This window comes from Pinus tabuliformis, chromosome 2_1 (assembly GCF_031772625.1).
Source record: "Pinus tabuliformis cultivar Carrire ecotype Pingquan chromosome 2_1, CPIR1, whole genome shotgun sequence".
Classification (NCBI taxonomy): Eukaryota; Viridiplantae; Streptophyta; class Pinopsida; order Pinales; family Pinaceae; genus Pinus; species Pinus tabuliformis.
This window is the reverse complement of record NC_142299.1, coordinates 269,873,465-269,894,743: the sequence shown is the minus strand read 5'-3', so window position 1 is coordinate 269,894,743 and position 21,279 is coordinate 269,873,465. Positions and strand designations below refer to the sequence as shown.

Below are 21,279 nucleotides of genomic sequence, written 5' to 3'. Positions count from 1 at the left end.
GAGCACCTATTGGTGCAAAACCATGTTCCTCCTAAGTAAAACAAAAGACTAAAACTTTGACCAAATATATTATGATAAATGAATCCATGAGCGAGCTTAAGACATTATTTATTAAATGCATAAAATCACTTGGTATATGTGTTTTTTTTCTTGCTTTGGACTTTGTCATGCCGGTATTTTATTTAGAATTTGATGAAGTACCTCACATGTTTTAACTATCCAAATAATCAGAAAATGGATTGTTTCGGGAAAGGGTCCGGTGAGTAATCCACTACTTCCAAGTCCATATCCTCCATGCTGAGCCTAGGAACGGTAAACTGTAACCATCGGTATTCCGGAGCAGGTGCAAGCGGGGGCAGCTGGTAGTGGAGGGAGCCCGAGGGATTACGGTGTTTGCAGTTATCCATAATCCAATTCACAGCTAGGGTAAGAAAATCGAAGGAGCGCCATCCTCATCCTTCCCTCCCCAGATACCTTCGATTTATGTAAATTCCCAGGAGGTCATTTGTGAATTAGTTTGCATAAAAAAATTAAAAATTTTAAAGATTTTTTAATTATTAATAATATTTAAAAGAAAACTAGGTATTAATATTCAAAACTAAAACTACATTAAATCATTATCAATTGATTCACTCTCCTTCCTCGAGACCTTGTCGACTTCTATTCATTCCCACCCTAGCCCACACCTTTATTTATTAACGCTATTGAGCTCTAGCTTATTCACTTAGGGATCTATCCTGATGATGAACCACAGAGGATGGTTCGAAACGTCGATTCCAAAAATATGAATGCGATGACTCCGGAAGATAATACCACATAAAATACATCACAAACTTTAAGAGGGGAAACATCACACAATACCTCATATGTGAAGGGCTTGATGTTGTAGGGAAGGCAACATTGTTGGCTAACGTAGAGATCTCGTCCTTGGTGAAGCCACCTGATGGTGTACGACTGTGGATGTGTTGTAGTTGGTAGGCCCAATGTGCCGCGCTTCCTGGATGCACCGCACTGATGTAATTTTGCACTGGATGGTCGCACCCAGTGCGCCGCGCCATTCACCCTATTGGCCGCGACTCCTTCCAGCTCACAGCTTCGACATTCAAATATGAAATTCACTTTTCCACCGCTTGACTCGGCTTTCCAACGATCTCTTTGGGGTACTAACGATGTTTCAAACAATGAAAAACACGATTATAAATAAGAGAAAATTACGTGAAAGACATCCTTAGCTTGCCAGCGCTCTTAAATCACGAAACTCTTCAAATATTCTGGGCCTCTTTTTGCTCGTTCCTGGAATTTCTTGAAACATCGATCTAGCATATCAGTAGGCACTACCAATTTATTACTAACCATGGTACAAAATGACTGCATGAAATTGAATAGATTTCCCCCCACCTTCATTGCTAGTTGTTTTATGCGTTGTTGGTGGCCGACATTAAGAACATGAATAGCATTTAGGTCTTCAATGTATACACCAATCTTCACTGTAAGCAGAACAAAATCAGAAGTGAGCTACATCTGGCCCCCTGGCTCTGGCCAGCATAGAGAAAGGACAAGCACGATATACTGCACCACAGTACTTAAACTTGGAACCTGGAGCCTGAACATATACAGCTAGAACTTTGTCTGGTGGCAAAGAGAACTCATTCAAAAGAAAAACGTGCATCTCTTTATTTGACCATATGCTTCACCCACAAAAGTATTCATATCCAAGATCCAATGCAATGAATCTATCTGAGTGAGACATGACGAATCCATTGGAAAGCTTCGGTTTGGAAAAATTATTCCGAACATGTTTGTTTTTTTTTTTCTTCTAATCTTTCCTTTGATTCAAATATCCATTTCAATCATGGATCTGAATGTCCACTCCGATCACTGATTCAAATGCCCACTTCAATCTTTGAGCACGCATCCCCGTATTTTTGGGATTTTTGCAGGGATGTTGGCGTTGAACTTTTAGCAAAGGAGGCCCAGAGTCTGCAAGTGAAGCACTTCATGGTGGAAAGATACATCTTATTATAAAAACTGAATTCGACAATTTCTTATTCAAAACAGAGTTTTGAACAAGAAATGTCCTCAAATGTGTTTGATGATGAGCTTTTGAACTGGGAACCTCTTCGAAAACCATCCTCATGGCCTTCCGACATTATTCGACATGTTTGAAGACCAACCACTAGACCTAGAATCTGAAAATAACTCTTTTTGACCAAAATGGCATTTGATGACTGCAAATGACGAGGAATGAACCTTGGTGAATTTGATTATGACAGAGGACTGACAAGACTGAGTCTAACATTGGCTGCAATTGGGATGGCAGCTGCCGCTCCGTGGAGGTGCCAAGAACATCAGATCTCTGGGAGAGCTAGACAGTGCCTTCGTCCATTGGGCTATGGAGTCCATTTCGACAAACAACGCAGGACTCTGACTTATTTATGAAACTGAAATGACCAAGAAATTGACTCAAACTAGACTCAATGCGAACTGAAATGACTGAAAAACTTGACTCTATGCAAAAGGAAATGACTCATGAATGACTTAACTAAAACAAGAATTGACAAAACTTATTCAATGGCAGAAATCCATCAAGATTCGAGGGTTTCAAATCATGATGACAACCACCTATGTACTAATGCAATATGTACAATCATGTGTAATGTGTCTTCCAATGTGACCAATCAAGTAGATGCCTCCTTGATTGATTCTCCGGATCAGATCTTCCGGTCAACAACAGATACTGGTAACTAGGCCTCCAAAAACATAATTTACCATGATCTCCTTCATCACTGAACACTACAATAATCACCTTCACTGTTGGCTGCAACAAACTTGCCAAAGGATCTTGAAAGACATGAAGATTTTCCATTGCCACCTCCTTCTGAGACAACAAGATGTCTTTTTCTCTTGCTTCTGGTTTTTCTTCATAAATGAGAGCACGTTCTTGGTCTTCAAAAAATTCTGAACAAGTAGATGAGCAGATTTCCTCTTCAAAGAACGTTTCAAAACACGAAATGTATGAAGAAGAATCTGAAATGGAATCCATAATGGTCTGGTCGGCTATAGTCTGAACATATTTCTGATCATCTTGACATGATATGATAGCCAGATTCTCATTACATTAATCACATTCATCAATCATGAGAAAAGAAACTTCAGATGATTCTTGAAACTCAAGCATGACATCTCTATCACCTATCATAAATTCATCCAGAGAAACTTTTTCACCTACTTGAACAAAGATATCCTCTTGTTGTTCATGAATTGACTGGATTACCTTGGTAGGAAGGCTGTGTTCTGATGAGATGAGGGCAGTTAGGCCTGTAACTCTGTCTTCTTCATTTGAGGTAGCCTCAACAATGCAATTCTATTCTATGAGATCCGGAACAACATGTTTTTCCTCATCACAATCCGTCTCTCGATTTGGTTTATCATCATCATTTTCAGATATTGGAACATCATTTTCCTGCATATCCTCATTTATTTCAACCATATCTGAAATAATACTTCTTTTTTCATCATTTTCGGTCATATGGAAATCTTTAACCTTCTTATTTTGATCCTGCTGCAAAGTTATATGGAATGAAAAGACTGCTGAGAGGTTGACAAGGGTAATAGATGAATCCTTATCAAACAGAAGAAAACACAGAAACATGAATACCTTCCCAAGGCAAAGCAGTAAACTGGATTCTGCCCTTCTCACTTAAGAGTATTCATTTAGAAATGATTATGAACTGAAACGTGAAACATAACAAGCTACATATGAAACAAAAGAAAAGACAAATGCTAAATTCACACCACAAGAATCTCAGGAGTCAAAGCTGTATCTTTTCATTAAATCCCTATCAGAAACTGTACAGTGAAGTTTTCCTTCACACCTCTCCCACTGTTTTTCCTGAACTCTCCTCTTACAAATGATCTTTCATACAATAAATAACCTCTGCCATTAGGAAATGGGTCGACCCAAAGTGGGGATTGTTTAATCATTATTGCCAGAAATGAACAGCCAACAATCAGTAACTGAAGCAGCGTTACATTTTATTTTTCTCTGGTGACCAATTAAAAAATCGAAAAATGTAACGTGGATCCCATGGAATCATGATTGAGGACAAAAATGGGCGAGTGTTCCTATCTCATCTGCCACAGTAGATGTTCTGCGTTCTAATTTTGGCTTTCAATCCTTTCACCTTCCCGTTACCGTTTCAATGGAACCGATTTTTAAATAAAAATAGCCAATAGCCAATTTTTAAATACAATCCCAGCTGCAATTTCTCCCTTTAAACATACACAACACAAATATGAGGTCTAAAAATTGATTCCATGGAGAGTTTTGGGTGCCATCGTCTTTTACGAGATATTTCTGATCATCAGATTTGCGAAGAATTGTTGCAAATAGAATCAAGACTGTCGCAAAAGAAATAATGGACAGTGCCAATGACAGTGCTATAGTTGCAGTGCACTTCCCCTCCTCTGTATATTTGATGGTTGCTACTGATGCTGGGAAGAAAGTAAGTTTTTGGGGCGAGAGAAAATCTTCCAAAGAACCCAAGCAGACTCCCAAAGAAAGGAAATGATAAGCCAACGAAGCAAGTTAGGGCGACATAGGTTGAGCGAGCAACCAAACGAAGTGGAATCCTTGGAGTAAAATGAAGTTTCTTGACCATCAATGTTTCCATCATATCAAATACTGGCATATCATGAATCTGATAGCTTCTAATCACATGGACTACAACCATCATATTGGCCGTTTCAATAAGCCATGTGGGCTTTCCAACTGTATCGAGAATATCGTCGGCAACAAAATTTCTGAAGCCCCAATAGCCTACTAATGCGACTGGAAAATAACAAAGAGCAACTGCGTTATATGCAACAGTAACTCCTTGACACATAGGGATCTTGGATGGCTCCCCTCGCTTCGAAGGAATAGTAGCTAAGATGACATTATGTCCTGCATAAACAAAGGCAGTGCCTCCCAAGGCATTGAACACATTAAAGACAACATCCTTAGTTGATTTGTTTGGAATACCATAGTCCACATTTGGCAATTGTCTTTCATGAGCAGAGGATGCCCAAGCAATTGTAGAGTAGCTTAGAAACATGACCGCTGGCGGCCAGCGAAATTCCAACCACTGAATTGAAATTAGGCAGCTGTGATAGCACAAAATGGACTGAACCAAAAATAACAATGAAGACAGACTGTTTTATACTTTTACAACAATGACACTGTTTTATACTTGTACAACTTAGACAAAAAAGATCATGAAACCGCTTCAGTGATTTCCCCCCAGTAACCATGTAGACTATATCAACACCAATTTCAACTATCCATTGTTGTGGGACAGTAATCCTAGAATCATCTCATGCATCTCAACCATCTGCCAGAGTGTATTTAGGGTAATTACCGATGATAGGACAAGCGCTACAACACCCGGGCCCCATCCTAAGCTTGCCATCGCAGAGGGCAAACCGAATACTCTAGTGCCCACCATGGCAGAGACATTGCAGAATTTTGAGTACCACCACTTGGCATGACGAGATGCTGTAATTGGCAACCAGTCATCGTTAGATACTCCCTTTGGTGCCATTTGCATGATCCTGTTCGGCAAAAGAACCATCATCCATTGTGTTCTCAGACATCATGGTCGATCTAAAAAGAAATCTTCGTCTGCAAGGGGATTTCAAATTTCTACCAAAACTTATACAGCAGAAGACTTCTGCTTTGAGATCTGCTCAATCCTAACTCGATTAGTGCTTTATCCAAACTCAGAGCAATTTTAAAGCTCTGACCTACGGCAACCGGAAGCTGTCAAAGGGAGCTTCCAAGAATTTTATTCCACGCAGCATAGACCCGGGCTTTATAGCAATCTAATCCACCACAGTTTTGCTGACAGGGTTTGATGTGCTATCCATTTATGCCTCCAGCCATTTAGATGGACCAAGCTTATGCCACAGGGACTGTGGCTTCCCTATACATCACATCTGAGTTGATCCATGCGATTTCAGGCATTTTGAGGTAAGCTTTAGCAACTTCGGGCTCTCTGACTGTATGCATCATGTGGGAGGCCCAATGCGCCGCGCTTCCTGGATGCGCCACGCCCGTGTAATTTTACACTGGATGGTCGTGCCCAGTGCGCCGCGCAGCCCATGTGCGCCGCCCCATTCACCCTATGCGCCGCGACTCCTTCCAGCTCACAACTTCGGCATTCAAATATGAAATTCACTTTTCCACCGCTTGACTCGACTTTCCAACGATCTCTTTGGGGTACTAACAATGTTTCAAACAATGAAAAACATGATTATAAATCAGAGCAAATTACGCGAAAGACATCCTTAGCTTGCCAGCACTCTTAAATCACAAAACTCTTCAAATATTCCGGGTCTCCTTTTGCTCGTTCCTGAAATTTCTTGAACCATCGATCTAGTATATCAGTAGGCACTACCAATTTATTACTGTCCATGGTACAAAATGACTGCATGAAATTGAATAGATTTCCCCCCACCTTCATTGCTAGTTGTTCTATGTGTTGCTGGTGGCCGACATTAAGAACAGGAATAGCATTCAGGTCTTCAATGTATACACCAATCTTTGCTGTAAGCGGAACAGAATCAGAAGTGAGCTGCATCTGACCCCCTGGCTCTGGCCAGCATAGAGAAAGGACATCTAAAGGACAAGCACGATATACTGCACCACAGTACTTAAACTCGGAACCTGGAGCTTGAACATATACAGCCAGAACTTTGTCCGGTGGCAAAGAGAACTCATTCAAAAGAAAAACGTGCATCTCCTTTATTTGATCATATGCTTCACCCACAAAAGTATTCATATCCAAGATCCAATGCAAGGAATCTATCTGAGTGAGACATGATGAATCCATTGGAAAGCTCGGGTTTGGAAAAACTATTCCGAACATGTTTGTTTTTTTTTTTCTAATCTTTCCTTTGATTCAAATATCCATTTCAATCATGGATCTGAATGTCCACTTCGATCACTGATTCAAATGCCCACTTCAATCTCTGAGCGCGCACCCCCGTATTTTTGGCATTTTTGCAGGGATGTTGGCATTGAACTTTTAGCAAAGGAGGCCCAGAGTCTGCAAGTGAAGAACTTCATGGTGGAAAGATACATCTTATTATAAAAATTGAATTCGACAATTTCTTATTCAAAACAGAGTATTGAACAAGAAATGTCCTCAAATGTGTTTGATGATGAGCTTTTGAACTGGGAACCTCTTCGAAAACCATCCTCATGGCCTGCGAACATTATTCGACATGTTTGAAGACCAACCACTAGACCTAGACTCTGAAAATAACTCTTTTTGACCAAAATGGCATTTGATGACTGCAAATGACAAGGAATGAACCTTGGTGAATTTGATTTTGACAGAGGACTGACAAGACTGAGTCTAACATCATCAACGAAAATAATAAACGATCAATGAAATCATGAAGCATAAAAGAGAAAGAATTCAATCACACATAACACAATATTTTTCTCGGGAAAGCCACAGCTAAAAACCCCTACTATCTGCATATTGCATTAATTAGAAACTATGAGAAGATTACAAAGCTTTGCTCAAGCCTAAGCAACCTCTACACTATCTCTATTTATCTCACTTCTTCACAAACAAGCTTAAGCCAATACTTAGCCAATTCTGTTGCCTGCCAAGATTCTATTTCCTTGCGCAGTTTCCTAGGGAATTAACCCATATTTAATTTGGAAATTCCAAAAATATGAATTGCGCAATCCTCATATGCCTTCCTCTGATTGGATGCGCCACCTGTACAATTCAGATGATTATACAACTGATAGTACATTGTCCTTGAACTCCAATCTCAACAAGTTATTTCTCTAATATGACATGCATGAGTTAATTATGAGTGAGTCTTCAGTTTACTGGTTGATCAATGCTGGTTACACCCCACTACTGGATCTCCCACTAATTCCTCCATCAGTTCGAACTAGTTTAACTGAATTTAACTCATTTAAATTAAATTAAATAATTACAGCTCAAAATAAACTCAATCAGGGCTCCTAAAAAGTAGGAGACACTCTACACGACTCTTGTTAGACTCCCAACTTGAATTAACTAAGCCAACTAAGCCAAATTAACATATTTAACTATTACACATTGTCATGAGATGTGGAATTACAATTTAATTCAAGGACAAAATTAAATTAGGATTTTCTTGTTGCATTTTCAACGCTCCCTCTCAACAAGAAAGGGATTATCTGCTACCCCGATCCTGCCTTTGTGAAACTCGAATTTGCATCTTGACAATGCCTTTGTCAAAATATCTGCATCCTTCTCCTTTGTAGGAATGTACTCCAACAACATGATTCTCCTCTACACACAATATTGTAGATTGTGATAGCGGATGTTAATATTCTTGAACCGATCATGAAAAACTAGATTCTTAGAGAGTTTGATACAACTATGGTTGTCATAGTAAATCACTGTAGGATCCATCTGCTGACCAAATATTCCAATAAGGATCATCCTCATCCAAATAGCCTCACAAGATGCTTGACTAGAAGCCATGTACTCTGCTTCTACTGAATTAAGTGCAACTGATATCTGCTTCATGTTGTTCCAAGAAAATGTTGTTGACCCAATATTGAAGATTCCCCCTGATGTGATCCTTTTTTCGGATGGACTCCCTACCCAATCTGAATCTGTGAAGATTTTAAGCTTCACTCCCTCTGTCCATCTATACCAAAGACCAAACTGAGTGGTGCATCTGAGGTATCTAAGCACATGTTTAGCTTCCTTTCAATAAAGTTTGGTAGGCTTAACCATGACTTGACTAAGTCGGTTAGCTGCAAAACACATGTCTAGTCATGTGTTCACGAAATACATAACTGAACCCACAAGTTGTCTATAAATAGTAGCCTCCACTACTTCACCTGAAGTAGCATCTTCCTTCCTCCAATTACCTGCTAGAGGAGTCTCCATGGGTTTGCTGCTCTCTGTGTGGAACTTCTTCAGTATCTCGTTGGCATACTTTTCCTGAGAGATAAACAGTTCCTCATCTCCTTTCCATACTTCCATACCAAGAAATTAATGCATGAGCCCCAGGTCCTTCATCTCGAATTCTCTTGGAAGATCCTCTTTACAAGATTTTATCAAATTCTAATCACCTGTTAGAATCAAATCATCGACATATAATAATATAATAAAAAATTTAACTTCAATAACAATATGTTAAAGGTTAAAATCTGATTCACTTTTGGTGAAGCCTGAGCTGGTGAAATAGTTGACGATTCTGGTGTACCAAGCACGGGGTACTTTTTTTTAGTCCATATAACGCTCGCTTGAGTCTGCACACATGCGACTCTGTTTTGCAAGTCTCAAATCCTTCTGGATGCTCAATATACACCTCTTCCTCAATCATAGCATTGAGGAACATTGTCTTCACATCCATCTGATGTATCTTCCATCCCATCTGCGCTAACAATGCTAGAATAGATCTGAATGAAGAGTACTTTGCTACTGGAGCAAAGATCTCCTCTTAATCAATTCCATCCACCTGAGAGAACCCTCTGGCCACAAATATAGCCTTGTGTTTCTCCACACTCCCATCTCCTACTTTCTTTACCTTGTAAAGCCATATGAAACTCACCACTGACTTGTCTATTGGTCTTGGGACCACTTTTGAAACACTGTTTTTGATAATGGATTCATACTCCTCAACCATGGAATCAACCCATACTGGTTTTTGTGCTTCTTCCTTGAATGAGGATGGCTAAACCTCTACCCTCTCGCTCATGAGAGCCATGTAGCCAGTGTACCGATCTGGTGACCTCTTCTGCCTGAGCTGTGATGTGGGTGATCCCACATTATTTCTATCATCATGCATCAATATGTCAGCATCTCTAGTGTACTTCCTTCCATCTCTGGAAGTCTATGCATGCGTGGGTTCTTCCACTCTTTGCTCCTCTGCATGTGGCTTCTCCACATCATCTTGAGGTTCCTCCTTTGGAGCTAAAATCTCCTCATCTGCATGTAACTGAAGCTCCCTCTCAAGGGAACATCTCATGGCCTTCTCTTCATTTGACTTTACATCTCTATGAACCATTATCATCCTGTTGGATGGAAGGTACACCTAATAGTTGTGAGGTGTATCAGTGTACCCCACAAATATACCAAACTTAGTTGTTGGCTGTAGCTTTTTCCATGCATCCTTGGTAACATAAAAATAGACTGATGAACCAAAGATCCTGAAGTGTGACACATCTATTTTCTTACCTGAAAGAGCTTCTTATGGTGTACTCATCCTAAGAATTTGGTGAGGGCTTCTATTCTACAAATAAACAATTGTGTTGCGTGCTTCAACCCACAAGTGCAATGGTAGGCCCTGATTGTGTAACATTTCCTATGAAACTCCCACAATACTTATGTTCTTCATTTTAGCCACCCCATTTTTTGTGGGTTATGAGGTTCTATTAACTCTCGTCCAATGCCTTCTGTTGCATACAAGTTCTTGAATTCATTCAACACATATTATCCACCATTATCGCTTCTGAGAGATTTAACTTTACTGCCAGTATATTTCTCGACAAGTGCTTTAAATTCACAAAATTTAGTGAATGTCTAATCTTTATTCTCTATGAAGAAAATCCAACACTTAGGAGAAAAATCATCAACAAATATTACATAATACCTGTGCTTGGTCGTGGATTCAAGAATGGTCCACACACATTTGAGTGAAATCTATCAATCATCACTTGCGCTCGACTATATTTATCATAAAAGGAAGCTTTTGTGTACTTCCCCAATGTACACCCTTTGCATGTTTCTCTTTTCTCTAGTGTACCCTTGGGAATTCCTACATAAATTTGTTGCATGATCTTCAAAGCTCTATGGTGCAAGTGACCCAATCTTCTATGCAACAAATCACTGATGTCTCGACTCTGCACCTTCTCTGCTTTTGTGTTCAAATCAGCGCAATATTCTACATCCAATTTGTAGAGTTTCTTCACATGAACCATGATCTGCTTCACCTATCCTGAGGCTATGCGACGAAGGAAATCCTTTCCCTTACTCAATATCACACCGTAGCCACAATCCTCCAACATGGCAACTAAAAGCAAATTCTTCTTCAAACCTGGAACATACATGGCATCTTTTAAAGTGAGAGGAGTACTAAACTCCCTCTAAAAGGTAACAATATTGATGTTGGTCGCAATATACCTCCTGTCATATCCCATCTCGATGTGCATCTGGAGGTCCTTCTCCTCCAAGTCACTGAATAATTTTTTTTTTTCCCGGTCATATGGAATGAGGCTCCACTATCAGGTACCAAACACTACCCATCACTAATGTCACCATGCAAGAGATGAGGGTGAAATCCAGCTCGAATTATGAAGCAAGAGCTCACTTTTCGCTCCTCCTGAGGGCTTCTTACTGACCTTCTTGTGTGGACACTTTGTGGCATAGTGTCCCAACTTGTGACAGTGAAAACATTTAATCTTTGACATGTCCTTCTTCTTATCACCCTGACTAGAATCTGATTTGGAATGGGATGAATTCCCCTTCCCTTTCTTCACCTTTCTTACTAAGACATAGTTCCCCTCATCATCATGCTTGAATGAGGGTCCATCCCTGGTGTTCTACCAAATCTCTTCTTGTACCAAGTTGACCACAATTGCTCCCACTTTGGTAGCTTCTGACTCCCATTAATTGAGTCTTGGTAGCTGTGCTAGCTCTTGGGAAGGCATAGAAGTTAGGCTCACCAGATCTTCTTCAGAAACCGTAACACTAACACTTCTAAGCTCATCAATAAATTGGGTGCACTTGGTCAAGTACTTCGGTATTGAGTCGCCCTTCTCCATTTTGATCTTTCTAAGCTTGTCATTCAGTGCCAGCTTCTGGTTGTCACTGTTGTTTTGAAATAGGTATATCAAGGCCTTCCACATTGAAAATGGAGTTTCCTTACCATGGAGGTTTGAGACAATATGATCTCTAACTCCTTCTAGGATAATCCTTCTCGCCTTTGCCACACACTTTATCCACTTTTCCAGATCTTGAGCATCAACTGACTTAGTAATATCTTTGTCTATGAATTCCTTAAGCCTGTTTTCTTCCAAAACGGCCTCCACCCTATCCTTCCAAGCAATATAGTTTGAACTAACCTATTACACTAAAATTTGTCACCATGACTATCTACAATTAGTATGGCTCTATCAACTGTCATACTATCCTCCTTGGCAAGTCTTATACCTCTGCTCCTCATTTCAAACTCCAAGAAAGAGAGAAAGTCCTTAAAAAGTTAATTAACTCTGGTTACACAGTTTCTCTTAGCCTTACCTGCGTGTACGCACCCCAAGTTCACAATACCTGCGTACTTGTACGCTCTGTCTCTAAAGGGGTGAGTGCGTACTCCTGTAAAGGTCAAAAGGCGCAAGTTTCACTTCAAAAAAGTTACTTGTGGTCATTTCTAGAGCATTCTAGAAGATGGTTTGACGTGGATTGAGAGCCTCCAGATTGTTCATGCATCCCAAGAGTGGCTGAGGACTGATGGAATGATTTCAATAGCTCCGTACCAGTCGTATCGGAGAGTTAACTGGAAATCGGAGAGGAACTCTTTAGCATGCATCACAAAAATGGAATGAGATGTGGCATGCTGTTATACATACCATTTTGTAACGTCTCCAGTGAGCATGCATTGGAATAGCCAAAGATGAATGGAGCCATTGGTAATGGAGTTGGACAAACACCACATGTGGAAGAATCGAACATGGTTGGTAGGATCCTCTCCATCATTACCCTCAAACTTCGCTATGTTTGAGGAAAGCTTAGTTGGCGTAGAAGGCCAACCATCATCATGGTGTATGGGGTCATTTATCAACTAGTTAAAATATGGTTCCATAAAAGGGAGCATGGGGGATGCCAGAACGGTTCCTAGGATTGTCCTACTTGATGTGACCATCGGGATAGACTCAGAACCAACACCACGTTGGGTTCCTGCACCAGTTGTGTGTTTAGACATGTTGACGATATGTGGTGAAGGAGGCTCAGACTCAGATGAGGAATCGGGTGAACCAATAGAAGAGTCGGTGTGGGGAATCAGAGGACTATAAATTGAAATCCGGTAGGGACGAGTAATATGCCCAAGCAGAAACTGGTGGTGAAGGCTTAATAGTCTCCAAGACAAATGCCTTGGTGGGGCAATGGTGGTAAGACACACGTGACATGGAAATGGTGAAGGGAGATCAAAAATATGCTTTTGTCTCAATGAGGGGAGATAAATTTATTATGTTAAGTCTTGGCTTGGCGATGTAAACCAAGCGCCCTTTACTTAAGGTGTGCTTGTGTGTGCGTGTATTTATTAATTGAGCCCAGATCTTGTTTGTAAAAAAGAAAAAGGGTTGTTGAAAAATAAACTAAAATTAATAACATAAAAGTAACAACAAAACAATTAACTAAAACCCACCCAAACTGGGTTTGCAAACACTGTGTTGGTTGGTGCCTAAATTGACAGAAAATACACTAAAACAGTCAACAGATCTAAATGTCTGTGTGACTGGGATCAAGTGACACTAAGCTACTGGAAAGTGGTGCAACAACAACAAAAACCAGAGGGGAAGACCACTGCAAAAAGATAGGGAGATGGGTGGAACACCTAGGGCAACCAATGGGACCCTAAGGCCAATGACTAAAAAAGTTTAGATGTGAAAATATGGATGGTGGAAGCCTATATTTACAGATCTAGAAAATGTGGCTGAAAGCACTGCTGAAACTGAGACTACTCACTCAGCTAAACTTCTCCTATAAAGGTTGAAGCATACTAGGAGCCCTAGGGGGGCTAAATTGGACTTTGACGAGTAAACAAGAGTAGATCAAGGCATAAGCAGGATGAGACATAGGTCAGACAACCCAACAGAAATCTCTCTGCAAAACCCAAAAACAAATCTGAGAAAAACCTTGAAACCCAGAAATCACACATATTGACTTGTTTTTGAGTAGGGATCACACATTTTGGGTTGATAAGTGCACTCTAGCCTCAAGATCACCAATTTTGTGCCAAAAAGTGCAATTTTAGTTACTTGGATCCCGGTAAGCAAATCTTGGAAAAAAGTGTCGCCTTCGTCGTAGCTGGTTCTTGTGACCCACGAAAATGATAAGAAAGCTTGCGGAAGTTAGAAATTTAACAGATCTAGGGTTAAAAAACTAGGAAAAATTAAGAGAATTGAAAAAATAAGAAACCCTAAGTTGAAAACTGAAGGTCACCCAAGTTTCTAGATTGGAAGTTTAAAACCTGGCGTAGTTGTCAGTTTTGTGATTGGCAACAATCATAAAATCCCCAGTGGAGTTGCCAATTTTGTTGTAGTCTCTTCTTCTCAAAGATGTACAAACAGAACCCACTTAAGATTGCGGATGACAAACAATCTCAACAATACAAATGGCAACTAAATATTGTAGACTTGTAGCAACTGATAGAAACAAACTTGCCAAAGAATGGATCTATGCCACAATCATAGATAAATAACAAAAAGAAAGAGTAATAACTCCAATCGTCCAATGGAAACCAGATATACAAAGAATAGTTTTATTATAACACCTGCGAAGGGAACAAATAAATGTTACCAGTCCCCCTCTGTGGGATGGGTTCTTTTCTATCCTCAAACGTCTTCAGCTAGTGTAGAATCTCTTTCCCCTATAATGTGTAAAACCAACAAACATATATTGTCCGATAATGAAAATAATCAGAGTTACAACAGTGAGTGCAACAATGAAAATAATCAAAAGTGAATAATGAATGGAAAACCCTTCTATTTATAACAAAATATTGAGTTATGCTCAAATAATGAGAAATAATAAAATATTATTTATCCCATTCTTGAAATAACCACTTGGAATATTTTAGTATATTTGGTTAGGAGGGAAAAAGTATTTAAACTTTTCTCTTGAAATAATAAATAAATAGATGATTTATTTATCATCTCGAGGAATTAGTAAAGGAATAATAAAAAAAAATAAGAATTTATTTAATTATTCCTAACCGATTTAGTCAAATTTGACAAAGAATAATAATTAATTAGTGATTGATTAATTATTCTTAGAGAAAAATAAGATAATTAATGATTTATCTGTTTATTTTTTATGATTGGTCAAATATGACAAGGAATAATAATTGAACATTGGTTTAATTAATTATTCCTAAAAGAAAAGAAAATAAATAGTTATTTATTTAATTGTTCTTCATGGATTTAACTATAAATTAATTAACAAACGTTGTTTATTATGTAATTTCTCATAGTGAAAGCAATTTTACTATGGAAAAATTGGCTTTACATGGTGTACTTCGATCCATCTAGTAAATTAGTCTAGATGATCAGTTTTTTGGTGATAAAGGATTTCCTCCCAACATACGAGTGTTAGGAGCGAAACATATGACCGAAGTACATTTTAAAGACGCAATCACTAGACAATGCAGGGGAGTGTGTGAGAGAGAGAGAGAGAGACCAATAAAGATTAATTGAAAGAGGATAGGGACAGAGGGGGTGAGACTAATGCAAGTCTCCTTTTATGTTGTGGAACCAGAAATCAATTAGGCAGGGTAGGCATACCCATACTCACCGAGATAACTTAGAACATAAATAATGGTTCGCCCAGAAATATAAAAGTGAGCAATGAAGTACATGTTGAAAGATACATGACATGTTGCCATAAAGAGCCAGAAAATAATACAATTTTTCCCATATACATAGTGAACCTAGAAAAATATGAGCCATAATTGAATACAATAATATCTATGTACATGAGATACAAAGGCCCTTCCCTAAAAAATGGGTGGGAGGGAGGGTAGAACAACCGAAGAACCCATGTTGAACAAGGAATTACTCTGCAAAACTGAATGGATGATCAAGAGGAGGCGTGCATTGTATGAACAATGCAAACAATCGGAACCGAACCCATGAACTCTATGGAGCTTCATCTAAGGTTGTAGCATAATAGGAATGCATCCAGGCATGTCTGGGGCTACCTGAAGGGTCACCCCCTCATGAGGTATGAAACACCTCACACATACCCAAGAATCACTAGTACAATTTGCAACATCATTGGACCATCAAGTGTATGAATCATGAACATGAAACGACCAATTCAAAGGGCAATAATGAGTCCTTCTGCTCGATCCAAGGCGGTAAAAAAGAATAGGAGATCGTGTTGATCTAAATATGACCTGATGTTGTCATTGATTTCAACCCAAGAAACACTAATGATGACCCTAAAATTCCATGGCACATTGGGCATCATCATTCATGGTTTCTCATCTCATAACCATTATAGGAATACTCTAATATAAAATATACTTCTATTAGTATATAGCTCTCCTCGTAATTCCTCACGGTTTGTAAGTTATTCAAGATTGAATGTAGTAACCACAATTAGTTGGATAAAACCCCATGCAGTGGTTGCATGGAATTTATCATTGATTTTGGTCATTGAATAGTCAATAATTAATAATATTTTAAGCTCCTAAAATCCCTCCAACATTCTCTATAGAAGCCCCTCTCAACTCTATAAAAATAAATCTCATATATCCTCAAAAAGTAGTGATCCTGGAATTTTTTCTATAACATCATTTTTGTGAAGTCGTAGATGCTTAAATTAAAACCCATTTCAGCTGAAATCCTAATGAACATCATGACCAAATTTCAGATCTTGGTTCGCTATATTTTTGGAGATATAATCTGTGGAATTGAGGGTTTTTGCAGGCTCCCGAAGTTCATCTCGAAGAGGTGACCTTGGTGAAATCGTCATAACTCTCTCTGATAAGCAGATTGGAATTATATAAAAAGTGGTGGATAGTGTAAAGGCTATAGTCTTTTGTGTATCAATTTCAAAGCCTATGGAGGAAATAGTGACACGTTGGACACCGTACAAGTTCACTCTACCGATATTCCATAATTAGGTCATTGTGAGAGATTGGGCATAACTTTTCCTTGAAGAATCCAAATCGGGTCAAACTTGTGGCATTAGAAAGAAGACTCAGAGGGCTACTATAGGACTAAAGATCACATATTGGGGATCTGAAATTGTAAAGATACGTCAGATTCAATATCATGCTCCTAGAAGACAAGAAAAAAACTAGATCAAGTGATGTCAAGGGCTGCAAAGGACCATAGTTTCTAGGGCAGCAAAGAGCAAGGTGTAGAAAAATGATGTAGTAGAGGTAAGATCTAGGTAAGTATCTTCTATATATGCATGTTCATCTCTTAATTGCTATTTTTGTTTAGCACTGACATATGCTCTGCAGGATGAGGTAAGTTTTGCTATTATCATGTCATGGGTATTTCCTTGAAGACTTTTTGTAGGTATTATATATTCATCAAGAGAAGACTCAATTCGTAATCTAATGTTCTTAAGAGTGAGAAGGGGTAGCATGACAAGAGCAGCAATGAAGGTGCAGAACAACAACAAGAAGTTCACCACCGTGAAGTCTTCAAGTGGGCAACGCTACATACCATCATTGTACAAGTATTATTGTACACAATCCTTGTAAAAGCATCATTTTAAAATTTGTACAGGTGTCTATCTGCCAAGAGTTGAAGACGTAGTTTTGGGAGGTCTAGGATCATCATTAGGTGGTTGTGTCATAGTTGGGGTTATGGTCTAGTGTGTCTTCTTCTTCTACATCATTCTATATCATTGTAAAGTGGACTATTTTCCCTCGTACGAGATTCCATTCTTATTTTATTCTTCTATAGGGTGGTAGGGTGGTTCTAGGCTAATGCATGATGTCAACAACAAGTTCAAGCCTGTGAAAAATTCAAGGTGGTAGGGTGGTGCTAGGGTGAATTTTAGCTCATTGGGTGTTGGGGCATCTCTTCATTTGACTACTAAAGAATCTTAGGTGTTGGAGCGTCCATCCAGTGGGAGCTAGAGAAGAATGATTCTCTAGATTATAGGAAGTTGGAGCTTTCTTTTCAATTGGAGTTGAAGATTAAAGAATTATTAGAAAAGCGTTCAGGTGGTTTTTTTCCCAAAGCGGTTTCCACCTTAAAAATTGTGCGCATTTGCGTTCCTTTTGTTTACTACTGTCATTGTACAAACATTGATAATAATTGAAGATTAACTAATGCTTTGAAATATTAATAATAATACTAATTGAAAGGAATACTGATTCACCCCCCCCCCAGTATTTCTAATAATTTGTATCGGATCTTAGTTCCTTCAATAGAAGTTTAAAAACTGGAAGGAGATCATGGAGCATACCAAGAATGGTGCAACTCTATTCAATGAAAATAATTATGCACTCTCGAAAGGAAGAATGGAGGTCTATCTATTGGCACAAGGTTACGAACTATGAGCCACTGTTAAAAATTTCTTTACAACTACCATGGATGAACAAGGTAAGAAGCATTTGGTAAATGATGCAAAAGCAAAGAAATTTATTATCAGTGGACTTATTGAATATGCTTATCATAAGGTGTTGGGTTGTAAAAATGCCAAAAATATATGGGACAAGCTTGAGAATATATATGCAGGTGACTCAAATGTCAAAGAAATAAACCTTCAAATCTACAGAGCAAAATTTGAGCAACTCAGAATGAAAGAAGATGGAAATATTTCTACATACTTCCAACACGTTGATGAAATAACCAACACTCTGGAAGGATTGGTAGAGCCTGTTGATGATAAGACTATTATATGAAAGATTCTTAGAACGTTACCAAGAAGATTCAACCCAAAGGTATCGGTCTTAGAATACAGTGCAATTATGGCCAAACTCACCAAAGAGGAATTACATGGAGTTCTCATAGCATATGAAATGAGACTTGATGAAGAAGAGGATACTTCACATTTAGAAATTGTGTTCGTTGCATCTAAGAAAACCTATAAGGATAAAAAACCTTCAAAGGCAAAGACCTGCACCTAGAAGTGTGAAGAAAAGGAAGATGAGGAAGAAGGTATGTCAGATGGAGAATATGCTTACATTACGAAAAAACTAAAAATTGGTAAGGGAAAATTCAAAGGTAAACTTCCATTGATATGTTTTGGTTGTGGTGAGGTTGGGCATTTCATAGAAAAATGTCCAAACAGAAGTGATGGAAACTCAAAAGGAAAGAAAGGATTTAAGAAATTCAACAAGCAAGGCAAGAAGAAAGGATTCAAAAGGAACTTTATCTCTAAAGAAGATACCTCATCATCTGATGAAGACAATGACAGTCAAGAAGAATCCAATGAGAGAGTATTTTTTATGGCCACGCACAATAAACAAGACTTATCAAACAACGAAGAACAAAGGTTGACCATAAAATTATTTTCTAAGCAATCAATCAAGCTTATAAAAGAGCTCAAGGCTAAGAAGATCCATTCCAATACTCTTGAAGAACAAGTTCAAGGTCTGAAAAATGAAGTTGAAGAACACAAATGTATTGAAGAGTCACTTCAAAAGAAGTTGGAAGAAATAAATCGAGAAAGGGAAGCATTAGAAGCCGAAGTAGTATCATTGCATCAGGAAGTGAAGAAGGGAAACATTGTCCAAAACTATGCCAACATCACAAGGGTGTTGGAAGAACTCAGCAACAATCAATGATCTTACAATGAGAGAACTGGCCTCGGTTACAAAGAAGATGAAGTAGGACCTTCTACAACAAAATACAATGAAACTATGAGTTCTGATAGGCACGTATACTTCATTGGACAACATTCAAAAGAACATCCTTGGAAGGCAATTCCCTGACAAAGATTTTCAACTAGGTACCACCATGTTTCTCATGGCTATTGTTATCCATGTGGAAAATTTGGTCATAAAGTTGTAGAATGTCGCACGTACCCTAGGAATCAATACAATTCAGGGAGATCAACCAAATATGAATCTCCCAAAGCTCAATGAAACATCAATGGATTTGAACATTTAAGAAATAATATTGAATGTTGCAAATGTCAAAACTTTGAACACGTAGCTGGAGACTGCAGACTTGAAAATCCTCTAGAAGAATCTTCGAAGCCATAGAATGAATGAACATGGAATAAGAAGAAGACTGATAATTGTTCTCTAGCTCTCAAGGCTCAAAACAACAAACATGCGTGGTATGTTGATAGTGGTTGCTCAACACATATGACTGGAGATAGAAATAAATTTATATCTCCGAAAGAGAAGAAGGATGGAATTGTGTCCTTTGGAAATGATGGATCTTCAAATGTTATAGGATCAGGTACTATCAGTCTCAGAAACAAAGATGCTCTAGCCAAGAATGTTCTATTGGTTGAAAAAATGAATCACAATCTGCTCAATGTTGGAAAAATGTGTGAGCAAGGACAAACAATTCTATTAAACTCCACAAAATGTGAAATCAGGAAAGGCGAGTACAGTAAAATTGTGGCTACAACAAGTCATGCTCCGAATGACATATATGTTCTGGATGAAGCAACTAAAGCATGTCTACTAGCTAAAGAAGATGAAATCTAGTTGTGGCACAAATGAATGGGTCACATAAAATTTGACAATCTTGTCAGGATAAGCGAAAAGGAAGCAGTACGAGAAATTCCGAAAATCTCAAAACCAACACTGTTAGGCCCCTATACTACTAATGTTAGGCCCCTATACTACTAGTGTAGGGGCCTAACAAACACAATATGTGAGGTCTATCAGCACGCCAAGCAGACAAAAGTGGGATTTAAAACAAAAGAACACTTTGCATCACGTCCATTGGAATTGATACTTACTGATCTATGTGGTCCTATGAGAAGAAAAGGCTTAGATGGAGAATTATATTTCATGTTAATGATAGATGACTATAGCAAGATGACATCCGCCAGTTTCCTAAAGAAAAAACATGAAGCATTTGAGTGCTTTAAGATCCACAAGGAGTTGTTCGAAAATGAAACTATTTTGAAAATAAAGTGTCTAAGATCAGATAATGGTGAAGAATTCACTTCCAAATTATTTCAGCAATATTGTGACGAAAATGGAATAAAAAGACAATTTTCAACAGCACGAACACCTCAGCAAAATGGAGTTGATGAAAGAAAGAACAGAACCATACAGGAAATGTCCTTCTATCTTGATGGTTTGAGGAGTGGTAATTCCCGCCAATGCATTACAAGATATGGTCGGATTTATTTTTTCTTCATCTAGGCTTTGTTCCTGGAATATATCCTCTTCTTTTGACCTTTCTTGCTCCTTTTCTTCTTCCTCTTCACAATCTATGTAGAATAATTTCTTCTCAGCACACTTATGACCTTTTGTGTATTTGCTATCACAATTGTAACAAAGCCCTTTTTCTCTTTTTTCTTCCAATTTTTGTGGTGTCAACCTTGTAGGTTGTGG

At 38.6% G+C, this 21,279-nt stretch overlaps 1 protein-coding gene and 2 pseudogenes across 1 annotated transcript; all 3 read right to left on the bottom strand.

The window, feature by feature from the left end:
- Nucleotides 1-1,245: 1,245 nt before the first annotated feature.
- LOC149199797 (uncharacterized) lies at nt 1,246-1,797 on the bottom strand (annotated as a pseudogene).
- A 2,567-nt stretch (nt 1,798-4,364) lies between these two features.
- On the bottom strand, nt 4,365-5,552 carry LOC149199796 (lysine histidine transporter 1 pseudogene; annotated as a pseudogene).
- A 792-nt stretch (nt 5,553-6,344) lies between these two features.
- Nucleotides 6,345-6,908, bottom strand: LOC149199795 (protein OPI10 homolog). The gene has a single exon (XM_089399451.1). It carries the CDS (start codon nt 6,906-6,908, stop codon nt 6,345-6,347), a length of 564 nt encoding a protein of 187 aa, XP_089255577.1.
- Between the last annotated feature and the right edge of the window lie 14,371 nt (nt 6,909-21,279).